General features: G+C 44.7%; 1 protein-coding gene across 1 annotated transcript; it reads right to left on the reverse strand.

The window, feature by feature from the left end:
• Window positions 1-338: 338 nt before the first annotated feature.
• Window positions 339-5,838, reverse strand: LOC109053118 (protein phosphatase 1 regulatory subunit 36). Its single transcript, XM_042748153.1, has 11 exons — window positions 5,484-5,838; window positions 4,832-4,896; window positions 4,637-4,729; window positions 4,467-4,555; window positions 4,293-4,362; window positions 4,033-4,131; window positions 3,781-3,912; window positions 2,589-2,640; window positions 2,250-2,458; window positions 1,446-1,652; window positions 339-1,356 (listed from the first exon to the last, which is right to left on the reverse strand). The coding sequence occupies exons 1-11, from the start codon at window positions 5,505-5,507 to the stop codon at window positions 1,077-1,079; spliced, it is 1,320 nt and encodes a 439-aa protein (XP_042604087.1). The 5' UTR covers window positions 5,508-5,838; the 3' UTR covers window positions 339-1,076.
• Between the last annotated feature and the right edge of the window lie 6,421 nt (window positions 5,839-12,259).

A 12,259-nucleotide genomic window follows, 5' to 3' on the forward strand; every position in this document is an offset into this window, starting at 1 on the left:
CTTCCCTTACTTTCCAAATAAAATAATAAATAATGTTTATAAATTAAATTGTATTTTCATTTCAAATGTTAATTTGTATTTATTTTATTCAATAACTTATTCATTCATTCCCTAATGAGTAAAGCTACCTGCTGAATATAAATGAATTCTCAAAGCAATGTTTCCAAATCTGAGAGAGTTTGGCCAAGTGCTAAACAGTGTTATAGACAATAAGATTAATAAGAATAAGAATTCTTAAATGGCCATGCAACCATTTGTCTAATACACTCTTATTCCCTTTCATAAATGTGTTTTACAAAAGGTAAAAAAAAAAAAAATTGTATCTTAAGAACAATAATGGCCACACTGACACCCGCTGAAACGGCAATATTTAATACCAATGCCAATTAAGCATAAACCTATGCATTCTTTGTTAAAGGCTTTCATTTGGTTATCAGAGCTTCAAAATTTGTAATGCATTAATTCATTCATTCCTATTGTCCATCTGCTGATAGCACCATATTCTCAGGTTTGGTCTTTGGAGCAAATAACTGGCTTTTTGTCTGTGTAAATTAAATGATGTAATTATAATTGTGTGGTGTTATGTGCAGTACATCAGAGTGTGGTTGTATGTGTTTGTTGAGAAATATGTGCATGTGTGAATGGTAGTTTGACACTGCATCAAAAAAAATGAATAATTAATGCATTAATGAAAACAATAATTCATCAAAATCAATGTTGTATCTAATCACTGATTTATCCAAGACTGCAATAATCCCTAATAAACTAGCATTTAAATGGTTAATGTCAGTGAAAGTGGAAAAACATAATATGTATTAATTATTATATAATTTTTTTTATGGCTATTTTTTCTTCTGGCACACTTTTTTAATCTGATGCACAACTATTAAGAGGCTTGAACTGAAAAACAATATTGAAAAGTGCCATCTAGTGGCCATATTGTTATTTCTCATTATTAGATATGATTATAGCCAACAACCCCCATGTACAGCACAGCAGATGATAACCAGGGCAACACAAAAGCAAATTTCATGATATAAAACACACAAACAACACGAGCCAGTTTCAAGTGTTTTTCAGATGTATTCTGTGTCTGAGGACAGCGCTTCAGTGGTAGCTCTGGAGACCAAGTCAGCTCGGCTAGAGCGCATGCGTCTGTCTGCAGCTGTGGTGAGCGATCTCTGGCCAGTGAGCGAGGTCTTGTTACTCCTGATGAGGCCGCGTGGGTCAGCGCTCACCACTTCGCTGTTACTACCCTCGTCTTCCTCGTTCTCAGTCTCCTCTTCACTCGGCCCTTCCTGAGGCTTCAGTGTCTCGGAGCTGAACTGGCTCAGAGGCTTTCCAAGGATTCCAAAGCTAAAGGCACAGCAAAGTAGATACAATCAGACAAAACCTTCACATACATTACTCATGAATAATTCAACCATAGCATGATCACGTCTTACCTGAGAGACTTCAGCTGCTCTTTAAGCTGCTCTTTGAGCTCCTCCATCACCGCCTCCGAATCACAGTCTTCAGTCGAGGGCACTTTAGGACCTCTGAAGCGCTCAAACAGGTGAGGGGCCTTTTCTTGTGGAGTAGGCAGCAGAGAAACCATCAGCGGGGAACGCTGGGTTATGATTTTGTTCATGGGAGGAAGACGGTTTGACTTCCTGGGTTAAAGGTCAGGAGACAGAGAGAGAAGACAGGACATTAGAAGCCTAAATCTTCACTTAAAGTTGCTTGCACACAAAAGTCGAACAAGTTACATCAAATTACTCGCAACACAAAGGCAAGACAGAACCTCTAAAATCTCTTCATTATTGTATGCATACATAACATAGGCTGCATTTTTCAAGTAAATTAAGTGTTAATTTTATTCTGTTTATTATTATTATTATTAAATACTAAAATATCTCAAATAAAAACAAACCAGCCAAGATTTTCTACACACAATACAATATTTTACATAATTAAAACAATACAATTAAAAATTAAATATTTGCTAAAAATCTGAACTGAAATTATATCCATTATATTTTAAAATTAACATTTTAAATATCATGTTGTTTGATAAAAAAAAAATAAAATACTTTAATTGCACAACTCTAAATATAATATTATTTAATAGTAAAATATTTATCAATCAAAATAATATGAAAGCATTTGCATTAGTCATAAAAATTTATATTTATTAGATAAACATTATTAGACTACATTATAATTTCACCCAGTTTTCCTGTGTTTTTGTCAGACTATGCCACTCTCACCAGTTACTCAGTGATGTTTGTCGGGAGTTCAGAACCTTAGACTGACTCTTCTGTGAACTCTCCTGGTCTTTCGATCCTTTTTTTGATTCATTCAGTGCGGGGTTAAACATGTTTGAGCCAAACAAGCGTCCGATCTCCATCCGAATGCCCTTTAGGCCCCGCCTCTCAAAGGTCACCCATGCAGCATAGCTGTAAAAGCTGAGGAGACACTGAGGTAGAGGAAACACACACTAATGCCATCATGGGAAAGATATATAAACTCTTTGAACTCAATATTGAAATACATGATATTCAAAGATCTCTATTTAATTTTTGCATGTATGGTATCAGTGCACAAACCTCATTTAGTTGCATGTCACGGTCAATGGATGCGTTTAAGGACATCCTGATTCTGTTGACATAAATCGGGCATGCTCTCATCCATCACATTGGTCATTAAAGGAATAGTTCACCCAAAAATAAAAATGTGGTTTTAGTTCAAAGCTGTAGGTGACTTTTTTTTAATTAAATCAAACAGTAAGAAGATTTTAGATTTTCAGCGGCTGTTTTCAAGAATAAAAAAAAGCATCTCAAGGAACACAAAATTAATACCCCTGACTCTTGGTGATATATTGAGGCCTAACGCAGTGAAACGATTATTGTGTGCAAGACACTGAGCATTATTTTGTTACCTGTAATCCAGAGCCTCGGGCAAACGGTCCGGAGGGATGTCTGGTTCACGAACAAATCATTCTTTTGAACCTTGTTGAACCAGTTCACCAAATCACGCTGAAATAAGCCAAAATACCTGTGTATCTGATCCTATGAGTGCTCCAGTTCCTCCAGCAGTCACTGAACTGAGGAAAGATCACGTGTCCGGAGCAGCTGCTGTTGCACAGAAGGGCACGAAAACCAGTGTATACAAACATCGAAGAAGAGCATCCCGGATAAGAGAAGAGAGTATTGAGCAGCGGATGATGTTAAATCAACGCCACCTAGTGTGCAGGCGTGAATTAACAGAAGGTGAATCGTTTCGGATTCGGTGTGAAAACACCCACAATCATCATTTCACATCATTTTTAAAGGCCTTTAGATGTGTAAAACATCCATGTTTCACGTTCATGATTTCACATCATTTTTTTTTTGATGCTTTAATTGAACCAGTTAATTGAAAAAAGCCTTTCCGAAAGCTTCATAAGACCTCAATATATCATCACGGGTATTAATTTTGTGCCCTGGATTAAGGGTAATAATGTTGCAAATAATCTTCAGTTTCTTGCACAAACCGATTGTTTCACTTCATAAGACTTCAATATATCATCACGGGTATTAATTTTTTGTTCCTTGATAAGCTTTTTTTATTTAAAAACTGTGCAACCCATAGCTTGCAATTTAAGAACCAATCACCAATAACCACAGTTTCAGCTCAAAATCTTCTGTTCTACCGAAGACAGAAGTCACCTACATCTTGAATGGCCTGAGGGTAAATAAAAAAGACAGCAAAAATACACATATTTTATATGGCAGATATGCTGTCAGACACCGTTCAGACCTGTCAGAAATTTGGTGCTGATGAGGCAACAGCTTCAGCTGCAGCCTGAAGTAACAGACGGCAAGCTGTCTTTGTGCTAGCTCCAGCTTAGCAGTCATCTGCGTCTCAGAGTCACTGAGTAATGACGGCCCGCTGGTCACAGATGAATGAGATTAAAAAGAACTGTGATAGGTTGCTGTATAGGTTTCAGTAATCAAGCACTGTTCCTTTAATAATCTCATATGGCTTCAAACCCAGCTCCAAATCACTCACGCTATGACAAACGATGGCTTCTCCTCCAGAGCTCTCTTCTCAAAGTAGCAAGAAAAGTAGAGCAGGAGATTGGCGAGAAGCTCATCCAGCTCTTTGCTCCTGTGAATATTTTGGACAAAAATACTTGGAATCAATGAGCTGCACTGATATAACTACAACTAAAGGAGTAAAAAACAAGTAAATAATTATGTATATATATGAACATGCAAAAGCCATCCTCGAACAGTATTAAAAAGTACTAAAATAAAAATAAAACTCACTTTAGCATGGACAGGAAGCGTGGAGGAATGGGAAACCTGTCGTTCTTATGCAGCAAACAGACTGCTGCCACTGTATCACATTAAATGTTTATTAAATCATCCTAGTTATGGGAAAAAGATCATTTTTCTCATGGCTCATATTGATTCATTATGCAGCAAAGTGCATGGACCTACATTTAACATCCTGAATCGTGACGCAGTCCATTTGTGAGTGTTTTATTGAGGTCTTGAAGGCTTCCAGTTGAGCGGGACGCACCGTATTCCTTTGAAAAACGAAAAGGAGTAAATCAGTTGCTCAGAATAACACATCCTGCATATTGAGCACCGTGAACAAGACCGAGTACGTTTGCCACTTCTCCAGAGGCTTTCTGGACTGCCCTTGGGATTTAGATGTGTTTGTTTTTTTCTTCTCCTTCACCTCTTCTTTGGCTTCGAAACTGCAAACAAAAGAAAACTGAAGTACTGATTTTGCTCGTGCAAAAAATGATAAAAAAACATAGCAAAATAGCAGTTAATAAGACAACATCGTCAGTTTTTACCGTATGAACTCCAGGGTTTTTGTTTCATCGTTCCAGTCCCAGCGTCCGGAGGAAGGCATTGTTATCTGTTATGCAATAATTAGAGTGGGAAACAGGTGCAACCGTCATTTTCTCTCTTATGGTCTTCTTAAAGTTATTATTATTTTTAACAATAATAAAAAGAATGATTTAGTTCAATAAGATGAGCTAGGACTATCTTTTTGAATGGGATCTGTCTGTCATTATTACTCTGTCACAAATATTCAACTCAATTTTCATAATATATAACTTTACATAATTATTTGTTTCTGTGGTTTACACTAATGAGATAAATTTAAAAGTAAACAGCTAAAACTAAAAAAAAAAAAAAAATACATTCATACATGCATACTGTACATATCTTGCTAACACGAAATTAGCTAATAATTACATTTATTTGCCCTAATAATATATTAAATGGTGTACCATCGTTATGTACATGCTTAACTCATAACTAAATGTCACAAATTATCCATAAGCGCCGTGATCCTTCAACATTTAAGTTAAACAAATCAAATAATAAAACCGGAAAAACAGTTGCGTGCTTATTTTAAAACACACTCGGTCTGTTTATATTCATATCGCTGAAATAGTTTACTAGAACAGTCTTGAACACATAAGCATGAGCTCTTACCGGTTCAGAGGGCGATTTTGCCATAACTCACTCAAAATAGATTCACCGTAAACTTGTACCGTACACTCCGGAACTGGAGGCATCCACGGTATCCTAGCGACAGCCGGTGACTGACGGCAGACGGTACTACGTGTGACGTTTCTGTGGCAAGCCACGCCCACCACGCACAAATACTTCTTGTTGTGAACCCGACGCGTTTGCGAAGCTGTCACCAAACTGGAAAATTTAGGTACATATCTGAAATCTTATCAGATATTTACAGTGACTGATGCAGATTCGTTTGTGTGTGTGTAGTAGATGCAACAAAAGTGACATCAAGATATTTGTTTTAAAGTTACGTTTAACATTTTTATTGGCCAGTGATAGTCCGTTTTTATGAGTCAGAGTATCAGTACAGTGATAATGTGACACTTTTAGCATAAACAAGTTTTTTTTTTTTTTTTTTTTTTTTTTTGGTTATGCTAGTTGACTAGGTGCTTTTGCACTGAAAAAAAAAATATTTATTTTATTATTATTTTATTATTATTTATTATTAACTTTATTAATAATAAAAAAAATATATTTAAACAAAATGCATTAAAAGTATATGCTATGTATTTACAGTTTGAAAGACAAATGAAATGTTACTGTAGTTTACTTATGTTTTATTGGTTCCAGATATAAATTACAATCAATGAAATGCATAATTATTATTTAAAGAAAAAAAAAACAGCTGCTTGGCTTCTACAAAGCCAACAAAAAAGGAAGAAGGAATACACATGTTTGCAAACATACAAGTGATAAAGTGTTAGCTGCCATAGTTTTAAAATGTCAGTAGAGTAATATACTAAAGGATCTGCTACAAAAGAATCACAAAATGATATAGCATGGTTTTACAAAGTCATCACTGTAATAAAGAAATTCTGCTCGTCTTGTTAGCTCTACGTCTAAATGCAGACGTTTTGAATTTCAGGTTCGTGTGTTAGGTCAAACTGCTCCTCATTAAAGGCTGGGCCTGGTCTCTGCAGACTGACTCGGTGTCACACGGTTTTTCCATCAGGTGCCACTGAAACTCATGAATCACTTCATCATTCTTCTGAAAAAAAGAAGAATCTTTTTGTAGCTGTTCATATGTATTGACAAGGCATTGCTATGTTTGTATGGTTGCATACGGTGCTGTGGGAAGACAATTTTGAGTCATCTATCAACAAAATACATGTTACAATTAGAGTTTTTTACATATGTAGTAACTGATTGCATGTAATCTAGATTATGTAATTAGATTCCAAAAATTAAATACCTGTAATTAGAGTTTATAATTTATTAAAATGCTCTAAAATAAATTAAAATTAATTAAAAATTAACAATTCACCCAATAAACTATATTTTATATATTTCTTCTTTTTAAAATTTTCCTTTTTGTGTAAATAAATTCGCAAACCATGCTTCTGAATGAGGGAAAACAGCACTTCAAGCAATTAGACCATGTTTTTATATTTTTATTGTTCAAGAGTTTAAATTATTTTTATTGTACATCATGATTTAATTCAATGTTGGCTTTTGTCAACTCACTATTCACTTACTATCAACTTACTAATGTAATGTTTAATGCATTTTATGATATATATATATATATATATACATATAAACAAACATATACGCCCTGGCAACCAACGACATTCAAACATATTGTGAGCCGTGTCCCGGGCACCTATCAGCGTCGCCCTGGCAACGAAGGAGATTCACCTGCACGCATTCACCGCGGGCTGATCGGTCCCAGCTGAAGAGGATGAGGAGAGGACTAGAAAAGCTGCGCTCGAAGATGACACAGGCGGAGAGGATCTCCAGACGACAAGCCAACTAATGTGGTGTCTCTCATCCTTACAGAAAGCTGCTGACCGACCCGCCCGCCACCTGAAGCACTGAACACCGAATCCCCGTGCACTCAGCCGGCCAGCGAACAGGATCACACAGCACCGAGGATGAGCACCTGACACCTCTGGCACCTTCACGGTTACACTGAATTTTCAATAAATACACCCTCCGGGGCTGCACTTTTCACTCCAACCTGTCGTGTGATTCTTCAGCCCGCCACACTGGTGGAGAATGTGGGCAGATTGCTGAAGAATCACGGACCCACACGACTCTACTGTCTCACCCATTTGTTTTTTTTTTTTCCCCCTCTCTCTCCCTCTGGTTTTTCGTCAGGCGGTGACTCCCTCCCCAGCTATGGAAGAGCTTCTAAAACACCTGACGGAAATAAGCATTCGACAGCAGCAGATTGTCGAGCATATGGCCCGCTGCCGGACCCCCGCACTCAAGCCACTCAGCTCCTGCCAAAAATGACTGTCCACGACGACGTGGAACATTATTTGGGCATGTTCGAGTCCATCGCCACTCGAGAGGACTGGCCCCGCGAAGAGTGGGCGCGGATACTGGTGCCGTTGCTATCCGGGGAACCCCAGCAGGCCTACTTTACTATGCCCGCGCGCCAAAAGGAATCATATGACGAACTACAGAAGGAAATCCTGGCGCGCGTAGGTTTGTCTCCCATCGCCGCGGCCCAATTGTTCCGAACATGGGAGTACAACAGTCGGTTGCCAGCCCGCGCCCAAGCCGCCGAACTCAACCGCCTCGCCCACCACTGGTTGCTCACCGGGGACCCCAGCGCTGCCCAAGTGGCCGAACGCGTCGTCGTGGACCGGTATTTGAACGCCCTGCCACGGCCCCTTCGGCAGGCGGCCGGAATGCGGAATCCAAACACCGTGGGAGAGCTCGTCGAGGCCGTTGAGCTAGCAGAGATGACGATGCGGAGAGAGGCTGGGGAGTGAGAACCGCCATTTCCCCGGAGGGTGTACCAGGAGCGACGCACGCCAGAGGGCACCCAGCGCGCAGTCAGCAGGTCGGCGGTTCCCGGCATGCAAGACGAGCCGATGCCAACAGAGCCACCACCCTCTCCCAATCGCGCCTGGCTGGCAGGCTGTGCCGTTCATCTGGAGCCGCCGCGAGAGGCACCCCAGACCGAGGTTTTCATTAACGGCCGTCCATATACCGCCCTGTTGGACTCTGGTAGCGCAGTAAGCCTGGTCCAGTCCTCCATGTTTCCCCCACGGATGGGAACCAAAGCCCGCCTATCCATCACCTGCGTCCATGGGGACACCGAGAATGTGCCCACCCGACGGGTGACCCTCTCCACGAGGACAGGCACCTGGCCACTGGAAGTGGGGTGTGGTCAAGGATTTGCCCGTACCCGTCCTGCTGGGAAGAGACTGGCCAGGCTTTGAACAACTGCTCGCCCAAGTCACCCGCCCAACCGCCAGAAGAGGAAGAACTTCAGCCGAGGTCCCCACCGGCGCCCTGCCCTCCTGGCCTCGGACAGCGCCCGAGATGGTGAGTCCCCCCCCCCAACCCAAAGTTCTAACCTTTTCTATGATGTGTTCCAGCAGATCAGGGGTGGGGGAAATTTTGTGAAGGAGCAGCTTGGGGACGATCAGCTGAAGCACTGCTGGAAGCAGGTGAGAGTGGTTGAGGGGAAAGAGGTCCAACCACCACCACACCCAACCCCACACTTCGTGGTCCAGAATGGCCTGCTGTACTGTGTCGCACAGCGGAGAGGAGAGGAGGTGAGGCTGCTGGTAGTCCCACACACGAGGACACAGACCATCGTCGAGCTCGCCCATTCCCATCCTATGGCGGGCCACCTAGGGGCGCAGAACACTGCACAGCGAATCCGAGACAGGTTCCATTGGCCCGGCATGGAGGCGGAGATCAAACTGTTTTGTCAGGCGTGTCCGGACTGCCAACGGACGTCGCCACATACTCCTCCCCCAGCTCTGCTAATCCCGCTACCCATCATCGAGGTGCCCTTTGAGCGGATAGGAATGGATCTAGTAGGGCCGCTGCCAAAGTCCGCCCGGGGACATGAACACATATTAGTCATCGTGGATTATGCGACCCGGTACCCCCCCGAAAGCCATTCCATTGCGCAAAGCCACATCCAAGGCCATCGCCCAGGAGCTCTTCCTGCTGTGCAGCCGGGTCGGCATACCCCGGGAGATCCTGACCGACCAGGGCACCCCCTTCATGTCCCGGACGATGGCTGACCTCTGCCACCTTCTTAAGGCAAAGCAGCTTCGGACCACCGTCTACCACCCTCAGACCGATGGACTGGTCGAAAGATTCAATCAGACGTTAAAGCAGATGCTCCGCTGCGTGGCTGCGGACGACCGACGTGATTGGGACCAAATGCTGCCATACGTCCTCTTCGGCATCTGTGAAGTCCCCCAGGCCTCCACAGGATTTACCCCTTTCGAGCTTCTGTTTGGGCGGCAGCCTCGTGGCCTGCTCGATGTCGCCAAAGAGGCCTGGGAGCAGCAGCCGACCGCCCATCGGACCACGATCGAGCACGTGAGAGAGATGAGGGAAAGGCTCGACCGCGTCATGCCCCTCGTCCGGGAACACCTGGTGGCAGCCCAAGGAGCCCAACGTCGGCGATACGACCGGGCGGCCCAACCACGGGAATTCCAGCCAGGTGACTACGTCCTAGTCCTCGTCCCAACCGCCGCATGCAAATTTCTCGCCAAATGGCAAGGCCTGTACATCATCACGGAGAAAGTGGGGCCCGTGACGTACCGAGTACGCCAGCCGGGACGCCGGAAGGAAAGTCAACTATACCACATCAACCTCCTGAAACGCTGGGAGGGGACGAGGACTCAGGTGGCGGCCCTAGTCGCCTCCTCACCCGTGGTTGTTGACGTCAGCCCCCACCTATCGGCCGCCCAGAAGACGGAGCTCCAACATCTGGTCGGTCAGTTCTCTGATGTGTTCTCCCCACATCCCCTGCTACTGCAGCATGATGTGCGCACACCTCCAGGGACCATCGTGCGACAGCGGCCCTACAGAATCCCGGAGGCCCGGCGACACGCAGTCGAAAGGGAGGTACGGGAGATGCTGAAGCTAGGGATCATTGAGCCCTCCCGCAGTCCCTGGTCCAGTCCCATAGTCATGGCCCTAAAACCAGATGGTACCCTTCGGTTCTGTAACGACTTTCGCCGCCTAAACGAGGTCTCCGAGTTCGATGGATACCCGATGCCCCATGTCGATGAGCTGCTGGAGCGGCTGGGGAGAGCCCGGTTCATATCCACGCTCGATCTCACCAAAGGCTACTGGCAGGTGCCATTAACAGAATCCGCCAAACCGAAGACCGCCTTCTCCACCCCCAGTGGCCACTGGCAATACCGGGTTCTCCCCTTCGGGCTGCACGGGGCTCCGGCGACCTTCCAACGGATGATGGACATCGTGCTGAGACCCCATCAAACTTATGCTGCAGCCTACATTGATGTCGTCATCCACTCGGAGACCTGGGAGGACCATCTAGAGCGGCTCCGGAGGGTGCTTCTCGAACTGCGGTGGGCAGGGCTCACCGCCAACCCCAAGAAATGCCACCTCGCCCTACCTGAAGCAAAATACCTCGGTTTCCAGGTGGGCCGGGGCCTGATTCGTCCGCAAAAGGGGAAACTGGCAGCCATTCTCTCGGCCCCGAGGCCCTCCTCCAAGAAACAGGTACGGGCTTTCTTGGGGTTGGCTGGGTACTACAGGTGTTTTATACCTAACTTCTCATCCCTAGCGACAGCCCTGACAGACCTGACTAAGAAGGGACAGCCGGAGAAGGTACAGTGGGGAACCCAGGAAGAAGAAGCGTTCAGAAGAATAAAAGCGGCGCTCACGTCTGAGCCAGTGTTGCGCGCTCCCACCTTTAACTGTCCCTTCTTATTGCAGACGGACGCATCCGACACCGGGGTGGGAGCCGTCCTATCCCAAGTACAAGACAGTGAGGAGCACCCGGTGGTCTACATCAACCGAAAGCTGTCCACAACGGAACAACGGTACGCGGCGGTAGAGAAGGAAGCGCTGTCCGTCAAGTGGGCAGTCCTGGAGCTGAAATACTATCTACTGGGACGGAAATTCACCCTCGTCACCGATCACGCCCCGTTACAATGGATGGCCCGGGCTAAGGACACCAATGCCCGGGTGACACGGTGGTTCCTGGCGCTCCAGGACTTCCACTTTGATGTGCGACATCGAGCTGGAACCGCCAACGCCAATGCGGATGGACTCTCCCGCCTGTGGACAGCTTCCGCAGGTCTGTCAGGTATTCTTCCTTCCCCAGCCCCCACCTCCCCCCTCGCCCGGGGAACCAGGACGACACTTAGGGGGGGGGAGTGTGAGCCGTGTCCCGGGCACCTATCAGCGTCGCCTTGGCAATGAAGGAGATTCACCTGCACGCAATCACCGCGGGCTGATCGGTCCCAGCTGAAGAGGATGAGGAGAGGACTAGAAAAGCTGCGCTCGAAGATGACACAGGCGGAGAGGATCTCCAGACGACAAGCCAACTAATGTGGTGTCTCTCATCCTTACAGAAAGCTGCTGACCGACCCACCCGCCACCCGAAGCACCGGACACCGAATCCCTGTGCACTCAGCCGGCCGGCGAACAGGATCACACAGCACCGAGGACGAGCACCTGACACCTCTGGCACCTTCACGGTTACACCGAATTTTCAATAAATACACCCTCCGGGGCTGCACTTTTCACTCCAACCTGTCGTGTGATTCTTCAGCCCGCCACTATATATATATATATATATATATATATATATATATATATATATATATATATATATATATATATAAAAGAATACTTTTTTCTTTTCTTATATCAATATGGTAAGTTTAAAACAAGTTTGATAAAAAAAAGAGTAATCTAAAAAGAAGTCAGAATACATGACCTAAAATGAG

The sequence above is a fragment of the Cyprinus carpio genome, chromosome B21 (genome assembly GCF_018340385.1).
Source record: "Cyprinus carpio isolate SPL01 chromosome B21, ASM1834038v1, whole genome shotgun sequence".
In the NCBI taxonomy this organism is placed as follows: Eukaryota; Metazoa; Chordata; class Actinopteri; order Cypriniformes; family Cyprinidae; genus Cyprinus; species Cyprinus carpio.